Source organism: Epinephelus lanceolatus, chromosome 17 (assembly GCF_041903045.1).
Source record: "Epinephelus lanceolatus isolate andai-2023 chromosome 17, ASM4190304v1, whole genome shotgun sequence".
Taxonomy (NCBI): Eukaryota; Metazoa; Chordata; class Actinopteri; order Perciformes; family Serranidae; genus Epinephelus; species Epinephelus lanceolatus.
Genome location: NC_135750.1, coordinates 10,202,738 through 10,223,140, shown reverse-complemented (window position 1 = coordinate 10,223,140; position 20,403 = coordinate 10,202,738). Strand labels below are relative to the sequence as shown.

General features: G+C 41.7%; 1 protein-coding gene across 2 annotated transcripts in view; it reads right to left on the bottom strand.

Moving 5' to 3' along the window:
* slc8a1b (solute carrier family 8 member 1b) overlaps positions 1-20,403 on the bottom strand; it is a 210,607-nt gene that overhangs the window by 28,802 nt on the left and 161,402 nt on the right. For both annotated transcript variants that reach the window (XM_033613727.2, XM_033613726.2), the window contains exons 6-7: positions 6,480-6,625; positions 2,497-2,596 (exon numbers count right to left, since the gene is read on the bottom strand). In XM_033613727.2, the coding sequence (XP_033469618.2) occupies positions 2,497-2,596; positions 6,480-6,625 (246 nt within the window). The remainder of the gene's footprint in view (positions 1-2,496; positions 2,597-6,479; positions 6,626-20,403) is intronic.

The following is a 20,403-nucleotide window of genomic DNA, read 5'->3' as shown; positions in this document are numbered from 1 at the left end:
GTTTAGGAAGTACTGAGCATTTAGTTGGATAAATGAGACTCGGATTATACTGCATGAGTTGTGTGAGAGTTTCTAAATGGATGTTTTGATATAGCTTTTACTTCAAATCATCAAAAACTGTCTCGTGAGAAAAAAAAAGTGAGAAAAAAAAAGTTTTCTTTATGAATTCAACATTACATAGGGTTAGTAACTGATTTCCAAACAGGCATTTGGTGAGGGAAGTATTTCTTTAACATATTAAATCTTGCTTGTTGAATCCATACAGACACTTAAATGTAAAATTAACAGATAAAGTTACAGGAGGTTATGTGCTAGACTATTTCTTAGCCTGCATCAGTAAGTACCTGAAATGTCGTCTGGTTGCCAGGCAACCATGCTGCCAACAGTACTTGAAGAAGTTACTTCTGTTGGTCAGGAAGGTAAGCAGATTTTGTTACCTGCAGACAGAGCCATGCTTGCTGAGTTAAATCTAACCAGCAGCTGTCTGTGGACTAACTACTGTACATGTATTATGTGGTAAGACAGTGGCAAGAAAGTAAATATGTGTATTTTACAAAAAGTCAAAGCAAGACGTGCAACAAGTAGAGAAAAGCTTTACATTTGCTGTTCTGAACATTTTGTGTCAAGCTCTTTGGTAGATAAAATCCACAGAGGAAGTGGCACGTTGGAGGACATCAATTCAGTTCACTTCATTCATTCATTCATTTTCTGTTTATCCTGTTGGGGGTCGCAGGGGGCTGGAGCCTATCCCAGCTGGCACTGGGTGGGAGGCAGGGTACACCCTGGACAGGTCCCCAGACTATCACAGGGCTGACACATAGAGACAGACAACCATTCACACTCACATTCACACCTACGGACAATTTAGAGTCACCAATTAACCTGCATGTCTTTGGACTGTGGGAGGAAGCTGGAGTACCTGGAGGAAACCCACGCTGACACAGGGAGAACATGCAAACTCCACACAGAAGGGCTCCCCCACCCTGGGTTCGAATCAGGAACCCTTTTGCTGTGAGGTGACCACTGCACCACTGTGCTGCCCTGCTACAGTGCTACCACCAATTTAATTCAATTCAACAGTTTAATTCTTGTGCCAGACAGTGCTGTAAAGCCACAAACTGTGGCAACCAGAACAACCAGTGGGTATCCCAGGTCAGGGTCACTCACTGGGCCTAGATTTAACAACAACAGAGTATTAAATACCTGGCAAAATATTCAAATACACAAGATAAGAGGTGTTTTCAGTGAGCAAAAGCAAAAAGCAATGCCTGATAGAGTAACAGTAGGAATAAGATAAGAACAAAAGGTTACTAAAAATGAACTACAATGGTGGACTGAAGAGAGAAGAAACTCCTGAAGCAGAAACACGTCTGCAGTGAAAACTTTCTGATATATAAAGAATTGCTTTCTTTATTTTGCCACTGATGAGCTGCAGTAATGTTGTCCTGCCTCCAGAGGGCAAGTTCCCACAACTAACCAGTGAACTGTGAAGATTCTGCAGTGAAACAGAAAAAGTGCTTCCTCTTTTTTATATATTTGTCTCTGTTCCTACAGTAAAACCAGCTCTCGTGTCCCTTTCCTCTCATTAACCAGCTCACTTGTTGCATAAATTCTTTCTATCTCTTGTTCCCTTTTTCCTACTTTGTCCTCATACATGCATCCTTTTATTCCAAACATCATATTTCCCCTTTATGCATTCATTCTCTTTTTCCCACTGTGCATGTTTCTCAATGGCTTTTCTTCCTCACTGCATGCAATCTCGCTCCGTCTCCGTCTCTCCCTGCATAATACATGGTCTTCCTCACACACACCCTTCTCCTTATCTCTCCCTGTTCACATGTATGCTCTCTGTCTCCCTCTTCATGGGACATTAACGTCAGCGTGGCTCATAACGAGTCTTGACAGTGACAAGATAAGTGTTAAATATTCCCGTCTTCCTCTTCTCCTCTCGATCCCACATAAACACACACACACACACATACTCGTTCTGTCATAGTGGAGGCTGAGACACATACAATCACTCCCGCAATCAACATAATCTCCCATCTGGTCAGTGTTTGTCTGTCCAGAACCATCAGCCCAGGCCAGTCCACTTTCCAGTAACCATTAGGAATCATAAACGCACACACACATGCACACACTTGACTCCTTCAGACCATGAAATCACCCCACTTCATTTTACACACAGCCTGCCATTATGATGCATTCGGCATCGTTAGAGTAGCAAACCACCCATGCGCACACATTTAACATGAGATCTCTGATAGATTTGGTTGTATTGATCGTTAGGGCACACACAGCAGAGGACCACATCCAGCTCAACACACTATAAAACCACAGCTGTTCACACTAAGAAGAATTTATACGCCACAAACATCTGCTTCTTCAAACCACCTCAGACGACCCTGGTAAACTTCTGAACTGTTGAACTGATAAACACACACTCAGCACACACACACACACACACACACACTCATATGTCTCCTCTGGCCTTACCTGCGCTCACAGTGATGGCTTCTATGAACTGGTCTCTCCAGCTGTTGGTTCCTACCAGCAGAGCCAGGTTGGTCTTCTTTATCAGCTTGTCCACCGTGTTCTGCCAAAGGACAGAGGAATAATATGGTTAGAGGAGAGACACCCGTCTGTTCACTGAGTGCTCAAGATGTCATTTCATTTCACAAAGCCATTCACGTCTTAGAATTAGCCATTTGCTCGGTGTTGGAAATCTGTTGCTGCACTCCATTAAACATTAAACAACTCTGTCCTTTCAGAGCAAACACAAAAGTTTTCAGAATTTCTGGTGACAGGAGACAGAAACAAATGCTGAAGCTGGTTGTAACATGTTGACTGCTTTCAAATGGGCTGGGGTGGGCAGGCAAACATGGGGTTTGTGGGAAATGCGGTCTTAATTTTGAAAAAAACTAACACTACTTACAGCCTCACAGAGACACAGGCATATGTTAATCTTTACCCTGCTGTTGTGATTGTGTTATTTTAAATAATCTTTTTATATTTTCTGCACTTTTGCTATTTTTAATGGTGATTTAAAGAATTGCAAATCATTTAGTAATTAATTTTACCTTGTATATATATTTTTTGTCTTTACTCTTATTATAAATCTGTATCTTTCATTGTGTTTTACATTTACATTGTTTGTGTTATTATTTGACTTTGGTATTTGAAAGGGTTACTTCAGACTCACCGAAGTCACACAATAACACAAACAGACTAACAGCTCCTGTGTTCAGCAGGCTTAAATTACTGTTTTTGTTAATGGAGTCTGGTGGCTTTGATGAGAGCATAGATGGGGAACTGAAGCTGTGAACAGCTTCCCCAGTGCAAAGGGCTGTCTGTCGCAAGGTCAAGCAGAGAAAATATTCTCAACACAGCATACACTTAAATGGATAAAGATTTTTTTTGGGTGGGACTATGTTTTTTAGATGGCTAAAATACATTTTTGCTGCTAACCCCAGTCCATAGCAGCACATTGCTTAGCTCCTGTGGTGGTAAGCCTGCCTGCTCCTCCAAAGTGGGGGTGCCACTAGATATCTACTGTGGATGATACGCTGACTATAGATACAGTAAGTATCTCATATAGCCCCACTTTAAAAGATCCATTTAGTAACTTTAAGGCTGGAAAAAACATTTAATCTGGTCAGTGTCACATAAATACCATGTGCCAGTTTGATACAATGATATATGATGTGCACTGGGTAAAATATTCAAAGCAGCGACTAATATTCTAGCATATTTTTAAACATACTTCCCAGGAATGAAACCACACATTTTATTCCCTCTTTCCAAACTTCTTTCCCTCCTTGTCTCCTTCATTTTGTACCTTTATATTTCTTTGTTGTTTTCTTCAACAGGAAGAAACAATTAAATATTGAGAGCACACACACACACACACACACACACACACACACACACACACGCACTAATTAGCAGAGCAGTGGGGTTTGCTCTTTCTTCTCTCTCCACTTCAGAGGGAAACTGGGATACTAATTGTGCTGAATGGAGCTTAGGGGTGTCAATAGTGCCTCGCTGCTGCTGTGGACACACACGTGTGCGCACACACACATACACACACACACACACACACTGCTCCTTTTCCTCCCTTAGATAATTACTTTAGACTCAGTTGGACTGGTGTGAAATACATATTTGCTCATGTCTCTGTGCGTCTCTGCAGAAGTGAACAAATGTGAACCTCTTACAGTGGGTGAATGAAGATATCAGAATTTTCTGTCAACAGTTTGTGGCGCTATAAATCTCAGTGATGACCCAGCTGAGGGCAACGAATGACCTTCGACCTGATTCTGACCCCTGATGAATCTCTTTCTCACTCAAATTATTGAAATCTTGAAGTCCTTGAAGTCTTTTCCCTCCAAAAAACAAAGCATTTTAAAGCATACTGATGATGTATAAAATGTAAAAACTGTCACTAAAACAAATCATAACTCACCCAATGTTCATCTGTTTTCTATTCATCTGTAATATGTTTGTTGTCGATACTTTTTATTTGTTTACTGGTTTTATTGTTTGAATGAAATTCACTTAGACTGAAAAGTTAACTTTCCATTAATGCAGCTTTTCTCCATCAATCTGTTATGTCAGACACTCTCACACTGATGTACTCCACTATCTGCCAATGGGCAGTACTTTAGGGAACTATAGGATCCGGTCCCTTGCTCCTACACACACACACACACACACACACACACACACGCCGCACAATTTAATGTAGAAAACTACTTGACAATGTATAGCATCCTGTCAAGTGGCGAGCTATTACTGGGTGTTATTAACTGTCTTCTGTCTGGAGTGAGTGTGGAGGTGGAGTGGCAGCAAAGAACATGCATTAGCACACACACACACACACACACACACACACAATGTAACATGGATGGTAATTACATCCACGCTTGTCTTAAGAGTCTGCGTGGGAGAGGGAGAGGAAGGAAAGGATGCACACAATAATCTTTTATTTATTTCATTTATTTCCTGTATGTATTGGAACGCTTTGTGACTGAGTGAGTGTAACATGAGAAGTGATTTAGAAACCCAAGCACCAGAACAAATGTTTGCATTATACATTTCTGCAAACCACATTATTATGTAGCAGATACGTTACTTTATGCAGCATTTCAACTATGATGTGGTTATGTTTAGGCACAAAACACCTTTGATACAGTCAGGAAAAGACCACGTTTCTGCTTAATATCCCCAGTTTTGGTGGCACAACCGCAGCTGGAAATGCAGTGATATCATGTCCATTATTTTGTTGCGGACACATTAGAACTTAACGTTTCCCAACAGTAAAAAACAGCTGCTTTTAGCACTATCCCTGCTGGGAAAACTGCAACAGGTCACTTTAAAACACCAATGTTCGGTGCCTAAAATGCTGCTGGAATCTGACTTGCAATAAATCACAACTGGTTTTGTTGTTTGTTGGTCTCAAACAATGATCTACAGCTTGGCAGGTGTCTTGGCCAGGTGACATCCACCTGATGACAAAGTCAGCTCATATCCTCCTGAGACCTGAACTTTTGTTTGGTATGCATTTTCAATTTTCCCTAGCTATTTGGGATCAGTAGGACCCGATAAGTATAAAAAACCTAACACTGTCAACGATAATTACGTCCCAATGTCCTAAAATGAGACGCTAACAAAGTCCTAATGTCTTCAAAACAGTACTTCCTAATTAACAGCATTGTAGCTTGTAACTGTTGCTAAAATTGGTCAACTTTGTTGCCATATCAAACTACAAACATTATTGATCATAAATAAACAAGTTTCAACCATAAAATCTAATCCGGTTTTGGACCTTGTCCACTTCTGTGTCTGGATCAGCTGCAGACTGACTTGGCAGAGATGGCTGCCATCTTGTTTTTACATGGTTTAGTGTATTGTGCTCTTACTACCACTAGATGGCACAAAAAGTGTCCACGAATGAGGACAACAGGTTTGAGTTAAGTAGAATGAAGTATAAGGTCAAGTAAACCTAAAATGTGACGTCCTCACATGAGGACACAGGGTCTCAGGAGGAAACGTTGATATGATACCTATGAGCAAATGTTACGTATTGTGTTTGTCTGTGTCGTGTCAGTTGAAGGCCCTTGATATGTGCTGTAACCCATTAACAGTGTTTACTGATTTGATTCAACTGTCCTAAAACTCAAAGTTTCCTTTGTGTAATGAGATCAGACATTTCAGACTCATGTGTGAGGTCATTTAATTTGGTTGCAGTTAATAGGAGTCATCGGAAAGACTAGAGCCAGAACACTGTCCTCATACACCAGGGTTTTTCTTTTGTTTCTTCTTATTATTTGGAGAGCTAAAGTAAATTTATAACAGTAAATTACACTGCACATTAAAACATGTGCTCCTGTCATCTCTACAGGATCAATTCAGTTCAAGTCAGATGTTTAACTTTAATTAATTTGACCACACACACACAAACACACCCCCTGCCTTACCTTGAACTCATATGATTCCTCTATGATGACCTCCAGCTTGACGTGGTCTCCCAGCGTGGGACGGCCCATCTCAGCGATGCGCTGCTCCTCCTCATCTTTCCCCGTCAGCGCCTCTTCTTCCTCCTCCTCCTCCTTCTCCTTCTCCTCTGAAAACACCACAAGACAATAACCGGCGGCAGAGTTAAAACAGGGTGGCAGTAGACTTGATTTTATTTCACCAGGATAATCCACTTAGTGTCAATACTGCTTTCCAAGGAGTCCTGAGTGCAGATATTAAAACAAACAATAAAATAAGAAGACAGTTAAAACACACAAAGCAGGCCATGTTGGTGACGCTGTAGATGCTGGGGAATGATTGGACAGCCGGAGCAAACACAGCCTGCAAGTTTCCAGAGAGAGGAAGCAGTTACGTAGAAGTAAAGAAGATATTAGAGCTATAAATAGACAAAAGTTATGTAAATGCCAAACAAGAGATGCAGGAGCACCTTGTGACGCTAAAAGAACATGTCATCTCATCAACTTTTAACAGTCAGACTCATGACACCTGAGAGACTTGTATTACAAATGTTGACACTTACAGCAGCCCTACTGAGGGAGTATATTTCAATTTGTATCAGTTGTTATGGACTCAGCAGCATGGCAGTTATACATTTTAATGTGTAATGACAGCATCCATCTGGGCCCTGTAATCCTTGAAAACTTGTGTGTACAGTGCCGAAATGAAAAAGGCTCTTTCTTTATACTAAAACCAAACCATCAGCATCTCAAGACACCAGGGTCTTCATGATTTGTTCTTCTTCATGACACCATCACCACCAGGTAAAATGCACATGTACTCAGGATACACGATATATATTGGCCGATCATGCATTATTCCGATAATTAAAATTATAGCTGATAAATAGCGCCGATAATATAAGCCAGACTGCTTTCATTGACTTAACAAGGGCAGATCTCCAACCGCCAAACACCCCACCAGATCAACAAACTTCCTGTAGCTGTTGGTTCGATGCGGCGCCAAAGGACTGTCTCCAGAGCGTTAGCACGAGCTAATTAGCAGCAGTGGGTAACATCCAACGACTCCACTTTGTTGTTAAATTTATGAACCTTCTGAGACCCTGTGTCCTCATATGAGGACGTCACATTTTAGGTTTACTTGTCTTTATACTTCATTCTACTTAACTCAAACCTGTTGTCCTCGTTCATGGACACTTTTTGTGCCATCTAGTGGTAGTGAGAGCACAATACACTAATCCATGTAAAAACAAGATGGCAGGCATCTCTGTCAAGTCAGTCTGCAGCCGATCCCAACACAAAAGAGGACAAGGTCCAAAAGCTGATGACATTTTATGGTTGAAACTTGTTTGTTTATGATTAATAATGTTTGTAGTTTGATATGGCAACAAAGTTGACTAATTTTAGCAACAGTTACAAGATGAGACGCTGTTAATTAGGAAGTACTTGTTTGAGGACATTAGAACTTTATTATCATCTCGTTTCAGGACATTGGGACGTAATTATCGTCTCGTTTGAGGACATTGGGACTTTATTATCGTCTCGTTTCAGGACATTGGGGCTCGTTTGAGGACATTGGGACTTTATTATTGTCTCGTTTCAGGACATTGGGGCTTCATTATCGTCTCGTTTGAGGACATTGGGGCTCGTTTGAGGACATTGGGGCTTCATTATCGTCTCGTTTCAGGACACTGGGACTTCATTATTGTCTCGTTTGAGGACATTGGGACTTCATTATCGTCTCGTTTCAGGACATTGGGGCTTCACTATCGTCTCGTTTCAGGACATTGGGGCTTCATTATCGTCTCGTTTCAGGACACTGGGGCTTCATTATCGTCTCGTTTCAGGACACTGAGACTTTATTATCGTCTCGTTTGAGGACACTGAGACTTTATTATCGTCTCGTTTCAGGACATTGGGGCTTCATTATCGTCTCGTTTCAGGACACTGGGACTTCATTATTGTCTCGTTTGAGGACATTGGGACTTCATTATCGTCTCGTTTCAGGACATTGGGGCTTCACTATCGTCTCGTTTCAGGACATTGGGGCTTCACTATCGTCTCGTTTCAGGACATTGGGGCTTCATTATCGTCTCGTTTCAGGACACTGGGACTTCATTATCGTCTCGTTTCAGGACACTGAGACTTTATTATCGTCTCGTTTGAGGACACTGAGACTTTATTATCGTCTCGTTTCAGGACATTGGGGCTTCATTATCGTCTCGTTTCAGGACACTGGGACTTCATTATTGTCTCGTTTGAGGACATTGGGACTTCATTATCGTCTCGTTTCAGGACATTGGGGCTTCACTATCGTCTCGTTTCAGGACATTGGGGCTTCACTATCGTCTCGTTTCAGGACATTGGGGCTTCATTATCGTCTCGTTTCAGGACACTGGGACTTCATTATCGTCTCGTTTCAGGACACTGAGACTTTATTATCGTCTCGTTTCAGGACACTGAGACTTTATTATCGTCTCGTTTCAGGACATTGGGGCTTCACTATCGTCTCGTTTCAGGACATTGGGGCTTCACTATCGTCTCGTTTCAGGACATTGGGGCTTCATTATCGTCTCGTTTCAGGACACTGGGACTTCATTATCGTCTCGTTTGAGGACACTGAGACTTTATTATCGTCTCGTTTCAGGACATTGGGGCTTCATTATCGTCTCGTTTCAGGACATTGGGGCTTCATTATCGTCTCGTTTCAGGACACTGGGACTTCATTATCGTCTCGTTTCAGGACACTGAGACTTTATTATCGTCTCGTTTCAGGACATTGGGACTTCATTATCGTCTCGTTTCAGGACATTGGGAGTTTATTATAGTTGACAATGTTGAGTTTTTATACTTATTAGGTCCTACTGATCCCTAGCTAGGAGAAATTAAAAATGCATACCAAACCAAAGTTCAGGTCTCTGGAGGACAGTAACCGCTAACCATGTGTGTGTGTGTGAGACACAGCTGCTTGTTTGTCTGAGTTGAGTGTTAATGTGCGAGGTGAATCAATAGCGCATCACAACTACTTGGTAGTTGTAGGCTAGTCTATCATGAGACGGTGAGTCAGTGCCTGGGTGTGTTTATAAACATGCAGTGTGATGATATAAACATTTCATGCACCAGATGTAACACGGACCTGTTGATGTTCATATGAGTCAGCAATCAGTGTTTGTCTCTGGGCTTCATAATCCCCCTCTCTCTTACCGTTAACTATAACTGATTAGAAGTCATTTTACTTTCACATCCTTGTATTTTATTATTATTATTATTTTATTATGTTCATCTGTAGTGTAGGGTTATACAGGGGCAGGGGCGTTCAGCATAGACCTGATATCGGCAGGTATGGAAGAGTCAGAACTGTTACTTGTTTTTGTTGTGTTAGCAACAGTGATGTCGGATTGATTTGGTTAGGTCAGGACTACGGAATATTGAATCATCCATATTTTCTCAGGTGTACATAAACTACAAGTTATGCACTTCTTTTTAAAACACAAAAATGTGAAATTATGGGTGATCGTATTGGTTATTGACCATGAGAAGCAGGTAATTATCAGTTATCGTATTAGTTGAAATGATCCATATCAGTGCATCCCTAACATACATACACAAATCTTCAACACAGGAACACCAAACTGAACTATGCTAAATCATAATTGTCACTAAATGAATTGATATCTATTAATGAAGGAGTTCCTCTCATTAGAATGAAACCGACATCGATCCTGGAAATAAACTGAACTAATGATTCAAATCAGTGATTCTCAATTTCCACCTCTGGCATCCACCTTTGTGTTTAATTAATATCTAGATGTGCCGCTGCTTTCAACTGAAATAATTCGATTTTCACTGTTCAATAGTGACGGTGGCATTACTAAATGAAAATATACTTCCAGTTCCTCTCTCGTCTCATTATCTCTGTCTCTCTATTTCTCACATACAACCCCCATCTCTTCTTCTTCTTCTCTTCCTTTTCTTTTTTCTTTATGGTGTGTGTCAGTAATTGAGATTCACTATAGAGCCTGAACTCACTGCCGGGATCAAAGAGGAGGAGAAATACAATTCATGCTATTGCCTTCCATTATAGTGCAGTACATTGACGGTTGGCACCAATTCATTGGTCATTTGTTCCCCTCAGTTGAGTTACAGCATGGAGCTTATAGCTCAATCACACACACATGAATGCAAATTTCTGCCAGGAGCGGTTTCGTCAAACTTTTACTTCATCATAAGCAAGAAGCAGTTTTGCATTGCGGCCTCCTGCGGGAATGTGAAGCGTGAGCGCTGAAGGAGAGAAGAGCAGCAAATAAAACCTGCTGCAACAATGAGTTAAGTGTGACGCCATTAAAGTTCAGAGTCGTAAAATTAAACTGCATGTTTTTTTTCCACTCCATAAATCACATGCTCATTACATTCTCAAGTAGAGCTGTTATAGTTGATTTCTCTTGTCATGATGACCAACCGAAATACGTATTTGAATGTCCAAGTAAAAATTTCTACCTTGTGAACATACAGTTTTTTGTTACAAGTGATCTTGATAGTCTTTGCTCTTTTATGTACATGATAATACACTGCGTGCCAAATTATTATGCAAGCTTTTCTTGAAAATCTGGAAAGCTGCTGTTCAGGAAAAATAGTGTTTTAGTATGATGAATTTAAGGCCTTAAGGCTTTAACAAAACCCTTCTTGTTTGAATCTTCAAAGCTTTCCAATATCCTGTATCACAGACCACGTGTAAATAAGTGTGCCACATTCTTATGCAAGTCCTATTCAACTTTGACCATGGGCCAGTGACCTCCAAAATAGTCAGGATGGGAGAAAACCCAGAGTAGGAAAAGCTTGCCAAACATTATCAAGCCGAGAACTGTCAAGAATCAAACAAAAGGGTTGCTAAAAGACCCTTAGCTGCCAGTAAGGCCATTTTTGAAGCTGTGGGGCTCAATGACGTACCCAGGTCTACTCGATGTAGGACGCTAAGACGAGAGGCAAAGGTCCAAAAGGCAAAGACAAGACCACCACTGAAGAAAATACATCAGGAAAAACGACTGGAATGGGCTAAACAATACATGAAGGCCGACTTTTCCAAACTTATATTCACAGATGAGCGCCGGGCAACCCTATATGGACCAGATGGTTGGATTTCAAGTGGCCATGCTGCTCCAACTCGACTGCGATGTCTACAAGGCGATGGTGGTGTTATATTCTGGGCTGCCATTGTTGATGATGAACTTGTTGGTTCTCTTCGGGTTCAGGATGGTGTAAAAGTGAATTCTGAAGGGTTCTGCACTTTCCTCAAAGACAAAATTCCTTCCATGGTGGAAAAGACAACCAGCTAAAGTCACATGCCTCACATTATTCCCAAGTCTGGTTGGCATCTCAGGGCTTTAGAGACGATCGCCTCATGAACCGGCCTGCCTGCTCACCTGATCTCAACCTAACTGAGAACTCGGGGCCATAATAAAGAAAATGATTTACAGATGGCAAGTAATACAGCTCAAAAGACCAGCTTTGGAAAGCCATACAAGGTGCAGCACAGTGTCAGCAGAGAAGTAATCAGAAACCAAACTAAATCAGTTGACCAGCGACTACTGACCCTCCTTGAAAGGAAAGGAGGTTATATTGGACATTAGAGGAAAAACTTTATATTTGAAAATAGGGATGTCCCAATCCGATTTTCGGATCGGTATCGGCCGCCGATATTAGCAAAAAATGTGCATCGGCATCGGATCGGACTGCATGGACAAATGCCGATCCAAGAACTCCGATCCAGTTTTTCATGGAGCCTGATCCGGCCAGCCCAGCACTCCGTGATTCAAGCAGTCCATTCCAGTGATCCGCTCCAGCACTTACTATCAATCCACCAGGCCAGCATGCAGACACACAGGAAACAGCAGCACCAGGCTGGCACTGACACTACAAAAATAACTGAAAAGGAAAGGCTGCATTGTTTGTTAAATGTCAACAATGTCTTGTGGTGTTAATCTATTTTTTATTCATTAGGGGGCCAAAGCACAAGTGTGTGGAGTCTTGCTGCTATTTTAATTTCAATGTTAGACATTTTAAAGATTTCTTGTGTTGATTTATTTTCTATTTATTAAGGGACCAAAGCAACCAAAGCAAACCAGCTATATTTTTTATTTAATGTTAATGTTCAAGTTTAAAGTTTGTTTATTTAAACCTGTTAACAATAAACAGGTCAGTTTCTCATACCAACTGTTGTGGATCATTCTAACTAACCCGATTAAGTAGTTGTTCTTGTAAGAGTAATATCGCTTGATCAAACCTTTTCTAACATGACTGACAACAAAATAAGTGAATATGTATAATACGCGCTTGGATCTGATCAGTATCGGTATTGGCCAAAACTCAAGGCTGTAATATCGGTATTGGATGGGAAGTGAAAAAGCTGGATCGGGACATCCCTACTTGAAATGTTTCAAAGACAATAAAAGTTTTATTTTGTATACAATGGTAGAGAAAACTGCTGTTTTTGTTGAAGTTTGAATACAGTTGTAGAAAATATTAGTATTTTCAAACGATAAAACGTTTAAAAAGGTGCCTAGTTTTTATTTTCTAAAAGTTATATGCTCTTAGGACCAACTTGCACAATAATTTGGCACACTCATTTCTGCAGATACAGCCTACAGTACTTTGAAAAGCACAATATCAACCACACATTTGAAGAAATATATTCACTATCTGACTTCTTAACAAATTTGAAAACGACTGTTAACATAGTTTTTAAAATATTCACAAAAAGGCAACTTCTGGTTTTCACAAATGTATATTTCCAGTTTAGTTATGCACTGAGTTAATGAGGCCTTAATTATGCACAACTATATTTTGACTTAATTCTAATAGTTTGGGAAATATATCCAGACATATATGGTGCTTGCATTTGCAGATTTACATATCTCCTTGGTGGAGGTCTGTGCTCATCGAGTGGCCTTCTAGTTTTTTAATAGTTTGCTCTGAATATCATGTCAAACATTTTTACCTCAACTGCGAAGTGAGAATTACGCCTCACATGTGCGTCACAGTTCTCTTTTAGTTAAATTCAATTCACAATGAATTGAATTTGCACACAAACACACAAACACACACCATTTCACACTGCCTGATGGTGATTTAATGAACTCAATTAACAGCCTATGCTGAACCTCATGTGGGATGAACATGACCGGGTAGTATCCTTGTTAGCCAGTGTGTGTGTGTGTGTGTGTGTGTGTAAATGGACCTGACAGAGGTTGAATGTTGCAGGGTAAGATGCTGCTTCCTGTCAAAGCCGCTGTCTGTACCATTTATCATTTTGATTTTTCCTCCCTCCGGTGTCCTTCTCTCTGCTCCTTTGCAGCTCAATTAAATTAAATACAGCCCAATGTGCCTCACAGCCAGAACACGTACACAGGGATATTCCTCAAACTTCTGAAATACAGTGGGAATTAAATTTAATTTCCAAACTCCTAATAACTGTGCACACTGTATCTTTAAATAGGCAGCACAAAAAATATGAGCAGGGCGTAATCTACCTCCGCCCTATCCCCAAATATCTGTCTCTTGTTACGTAACTGTTTCTAACCCCGGCTCCTTCTTTTCTTAATCTTTATTTTCATTTTGATCTACCTTCTGTCATCTCATCCTCTTTGTCTCTGCGTCTCAGTATTAAAACCTCCAATGTGTATCCCTCCTTCTCTCTCTCTCTCTGCCTGGCTCTCTAATTCCTTCTTTTCTGATACAGTTTCGATTCGTGTGAGCTCCAGCGACCTGACACAGAAAACCGACAAGGAGCACATTACTCATTCAGTTCAGCAACCTTGAAAACATAGCTGACAAAATAATACAGCTACCTTCGGTTTTTCACAGAGGACAAATGAGTCCATGTGGGGTCCATTGGTGGTATCTCTCTCACATTAATGGTGTCATTAGTTCTCTTTAAATTTAAGAGCATTTCTCATAATCTGCTCTGCCTGCCACGACTCCCAAAAGAGGATTATTATCTACTTTTCATTACTTTTCTAGTCCATTCCTCCTCTGTGAGCACCTTTGTATTTTGGTTAGACATCCTAATATGCTGGACCTTATCCTGATCTTCACTTCCTCAGTTTACTTTCTTTTCCTTCGCTTGTTACGTCCTGCTGAGGAGGTCACACTTTCAGTTTGGTTTGTTCGTTTCTCAGCAGGATTATGGAAAAACTAACAGCACAATTTTCATGCAACGTTGTGGAACGGTGAAGCATATGCTGAGGAGGAACCCATTAAATTTTGGAGTGGATTCATATCATGGGGCGGATACACAAATTAATTTCACGTTCATCCACACTGCAAAATGGGACATTTGGCCTTGGCTGAGGTCTGCGCTCCCAGACTGCCCCTGTAGTTTACTGTTCCTCCTGTCTGAATTTGAAATAAGATAATGGATGCACTGTAAAAACACCAACTTATATTCTTCAAATGAATAAAGATTAAAAAGTTAGGACAGTGGTTTAAGATGTGTTTTGGTTAAATTTCTCCGGAAGGCTTCCTCCTTCCAGTTTTAAGACCTGAAGGAAACTTGTCATGTGTCTTTTCATATGAGTGTCTCTGACGCGTCACGTCTCTGATAAAAATCAAAAGAGAGCAAACCATGCAGCAGCAGCTGAGATGCATTAGACTCTTCTTCTCTACCTGAGGACCTTAAGGCTACATCTACACTAATATATTTTCATTTTAAAACAGTGTTACAAAATGAAAACAATCTCCGCAAACAAGCGTTTTAGCACTGATTTAGAAAAAGTCTCTGTCCATACTAACACGCCTGAAAATATCACAAGACCATTCACATACACTGGGCATGTCCATGGCGGTGTAAACAGGGCGGAGTTAGACCTTTATCATGGTAGACACTTTGACAAGCCATGGAAGGAAAAGCACAGCTGTACTTAATAAAATTAATACATTACTGGGACGCTTCATCCCTGTTTCCATCAAACACTTTCAGTGTAGTACCTATGGAACCAACAGTAACCCTTCAGACGTGGTACCTAGACCCTAGAGTTTCCGCCGCAAACAGTACTCTTAAATGTGGGCGGGGTTGTTGTCACTCACTGCTCCATGCAGCACTCACTGTATTTCCTCTTTTATCAGTCTGCACCTTGTTTATCGTCCACAGAACGAGGCTGCATGGGATATTTAAACATAGCAGCTTTGTGCATTTAGTCCTTCTCAGGCAAGCTCAGGGGTTTAGTGTTGCTGTAGCCCACAGGAACGAGGCTCAGCAACACTTTTTTTCAGTTGCAAGGGCCCTCCACCCCAGGGCCTGCACTGTCTACATCTGGCACCCGACCTTAAAGAAAGGTCGTTCGGAACACTTACGAACACAACATGTCATATAAACGAATTGTTTTCTGGGAGTTCACACTTACTGTGCATTCACACCAAAAGCGTCATGAACGTCATAAGCGGCCGGCAGCCATTCATTTTCAATGTACGCCTGCTATGAAGGGCGTCTGGAGCGTCGGCGGCAGTGAGCAGCGCGATGCCAGCCACTGGAGCGTCACTGTGAAGTTGAGAGAAGCTCAACTTTATGCAAATGAGCAGCAATGCCGCCGAAGCAGCAGCGAGCAGCAGCCAATTGCAGACCGTGAATATTCTAGGCAGGACAGTGAAAGAAAAAGAAAGAGAAGACGAAAATGGAGGAGAAGTTGATTGTGGCGAGCCCTGCGTTTCCTCAGCAAATACACCGCTGCAATACAAAACAGGCTTCCCAAAGTGCGATCCATGGTGAAAGAGGAAGCGGAAGATGTACATGCTATATATATAGACACACTTTTTCCCTCCAAAGAGCTCCCGCTTATTTACCACCAACCCAATAAGTTAGCCTCCCGCCCCTTGGCAGCCTTCTGCAAGCGCTTCCTTCGTAACGCTTTTGGTGTGAATGCACAGTTAAACTCCACCTCCCTCCATTATGTCCTCATTATGTCTATGATAGACGTAGGCGTTGGCAAGGTAACGTTAGATACATGGAAGAGGAGAGCGAGTGTAACGTTACAACCAAGACAGTCAAACGCAACCCCGCAGTTTTCAAACTCAACCGGAGTCAGTGATGACTGATGAGTTTTACACTAAGATGCTATGCGAGCGGTTACGTCAGTCGGAGGCCTCCACGTGGGGAAGACAGACAGGACGCTCGGCCAATTGGTCGGAGTTTTCTTAGAACCATATGAGAATGGTACAATTATGAGTTTTTATCTCTGGTAGAATTCACTTACATTTTAGTGTGCCATCAGCTTATTAATAGCATTTTAACCTAAACAAAGCAAAGCATAAGTAAGTGTAAGCATAAGAGTGTGCTCACTCTGCACTCCAACACAATAAAATGCGCTGATACTTTCTGATTAAATATTGAGCCCTTCTCTTCTTTTTTTCATGTATTCGGTGCGTCTGTCTATTTGTCTGGGTGCAACATGGGTCAATATGTGCTGACAAGAGTTAGCATGTGTGTATATGTGTGTGTATGTGTGTGCTTTCACACCTCGTCATGATTTGATAGAGTCCCTAGTTCCCCAGAAGTGATGGGAGACGACAGGGAGAGGAGGAGAGAGGGACTGAAGGAGAGGTGAAGGAAAAAGGGTAACGAGGAAGGAAAGAACAAACAATCGACAGAGAGGAGAGGCGAGGAGAGGAGAGGGTTTTTGCACCCTGTCATGTTTGATGGATTCAGGCTCCATCAGAGGAGGCAGAGGAGGAGGGCAGAGTGAGAGGAGGTGGGGGAGGTATCTTTGCAAACTGTCAACATCTAAAGACAAAAGGAGGAGCAGAGGGGAGAAACTTCTGCGCCGTGTCAAGGAGGAGATGAGCAGATGGAAGGGGAGAGAAGGCAGGAGAAGACACAGTCTTTGACGGGATTAAACAGTACAGCAGGGGACGAGGCAGGCAGGAGGAAGAAGGAGCTGTTACACTGTCACACTTTTGGAGAGTCCCATAGGAGGAGACAGAATAGGAGCAGAGGAGAGGAGCAGGAGAAAAGACAAGTGGAACTTTTCACCAGTCTTGTCCGTCCACAGGGGAAGGGGGAGAGGATGAAAGGAGGAAAGGAAGCCGGAGTGACAAGGAATAAGATGAGGGGGAGAGGACATAAAAGAGAAGGAAAATAATGAGTAAGAAGAGGTAGAGAGGAGGGAGAGGAAGAAAGGAGAGGTCAAACAGCTGTGAGCAGAGGATGAGGAGAGGAATGCATAATGAGAACGAGGAGAGGAAGGTGAGGAGGAGGATGATGGGAGCATGAAAGAGGCAGAAATAAGGAAAAGGAATGAAGTGTACAGTGAGGAAGGATAGGGATGAGGAAGACAAGAAAGAGAAGCTGGAAAAACAAGCACGAGAGAAGAGAGGATGAAAACGAGGAGTTGGAAGTGAAGTAGCAGAAGGAGGGGGAAATAAGGGAATAGGAAAACAAGGGGGAGAGGTGAGGATGAGGAAAAGAAAGTGATATTTGATATAGGACGCAACCCCATGTCCTGAAAATTAGATTTATATACAATTAAACTACAACAGCAAATATGTTTGAAACTAAACGCTGCCGAAATCTAGTTCTTCATTGATATAATTTAAAAAACATTAACTGTACAATATTACTACTGAACATATCAGCTGAGCATTCACTGACTATGTATCATATTTATTTGCCTTCAGTATCCACTGGAAGCAGTTAAATCATGACTTAACTGATGTATGGTTATGTTTAGGCTATAAAAGCCCTTTAATCTAATTAAGGTGAGGTAAAGATCATGATCAAAGGAAGAAGTTAGAGAAGGAGGAAGAGGAGTAGAAGGCAGAGTAAGAGTAATGGTTAGAGCAGAGTGTAAAATGGGAGCTGGGTGGAAGAGAGGAATATAGCTGACCAACCTAATCGCCAGAAAAAAGTATGTGTCCGCAAACCACAGCTACATTTGCACGTTATTATGTAACAGATACGTTGGAGAAGCAGCAATGACTCGGTAAAAAACAACCGAATTTCGTGGCACTATCCTCGCTAGAGATGCACAATGACATCAGCACATCATTGGTATCGGCTGATATTGGCTTCAGAATCGACCAACATGCTTTGTCGTATTTTTCACAATGAATGAAAATTAAATACATTGAAAAGTATTGTATTTCATGTCTCCATCTGCTGGTGGGCCATCATGATAGGAGTATACATGCATAATATGATGTTAACTCCACTACAGAGGAGACTTGATGATCATTAAAATTAATTCATTTTCCCTAACCACTTATCCTGTTAGGGGTCACTGGCAGTGGGCGAGAGGCAGGGTACACCCTGGACAGGTCGCCAGACTGTCACAGGGCTGACACAAAAGCCCCTTTTACACTGCCAGATTATCCGCAAATGTTGTGCTGATTTGCCGGCCAGCTGCGAGCGTTTAGACACACAGAGGCAGATTGGCGAGCTGATCCGAGGCGCCCTGTTTAACACCTCGTAGGGTAGACATATTGGCGGAACCCTTTTAGTTTAAACAGACCAAGGCAGCCTTCCGCAACGGGAGGGGCTGTTGATGACTTGTGGGAGGAGCTGTTGATGACGCCGCATGTGTGAGCCACTGGCAGTGGATAAACAGGAAACAGCTGATAGCAGGAATTAGCGAGCAGCTAGTAGCAAGAGGGAAACGCAAACCTGACAGACACTGTAAAGATGAGCAACTGGGGAGACAAAGAATTGCGCGCCCTCCTTGTCCTCGCAAACGAAGAGGCCATTAACCGTCAGATGACGGGGACAGTGAAGAACGTGCTGACTTCCCTCCCACGTCACAGTTCACGTCACATACTGAGCTACACGTTTTGTTACTTGCTCACGCCCCCCCCCCCCCCCCCCATGCCCCGAAAAAGGCGCATTCTGTATAAACAAAAGTAGGCAGGTGGCATTTTGCTGCACTCCCCAGTTTTGTTTTTATACTGCCAATGCTGAAAAAAAGACTGATTGGGCTTTCCTGCAAATTTGCACAATTCCTGTTTAAAAAGGGCTGACACATAGAGACAGACAACTATTCACACTCACATTCACACTTACGGACAATTTAGAGTCACCAGTTAACCTGCATGTCTTTAGACTGTGGGAGGAAGCTGGAGCACCACTAGGTAGGAAAAAGAGTATATATTGATGTCTGTATCATTTATCGGTCAAATGAGTTGTTACATATTGGCAAAAAATCCAATATCGTGCATTTCTAGTCCTTGTTAGAAAAATGGCGACAGTTTGCTACAAAACACCCACATTTGGTGCCTAAAATGTTGCTGGAAACACAGCAATGACTCGCTAAATCGCAACTGGTTTTGTGCTTTGTTGGTCTCTAACATTGATCTGTAGTAGTCTGCAGCTTGGCAGGTGTCTTGCTCGGGTGTCACGTCATCCACCATCCCCTCCACCTCCAGATGACAAAGTCAGCTTATATACTATGTCACTTTAGAAACACTGATATTTTTCATATGGAACGTGCAAACATAACATATTCGTGGTTTGCAGAAGAGTACGATGCCGACATTTTCTTCTGGCGACTGCGCTGAGTTTACAGGAGGTTGATGCGCAGAAAAAAGAGGAGGAAGCTGAGATAGAGGAGGGAGGATGATGATTCTGATGAGGACAAAGAACTGTTGAGTAAATAAATCTACAGTCTGATTAATGTAATATCCTGTGCCTCCATCTACTTGTTTATTTGCACTTAAATTACTGTAATAATGAATTTACCTAACAGAATATACAAAACAACGGCATTAATTTCTAATGATCGTGCGTCATCACTAATGTAAATGTTTCACATAACTGTAATAAAGACACAAATAAATTCATTTACACTGTGTGGTGATTTGCATTGGTTAATGACAGACTTAATGACACTAGCGAAACAGTAAACACCTCATTAAAATGTATGACTAATGT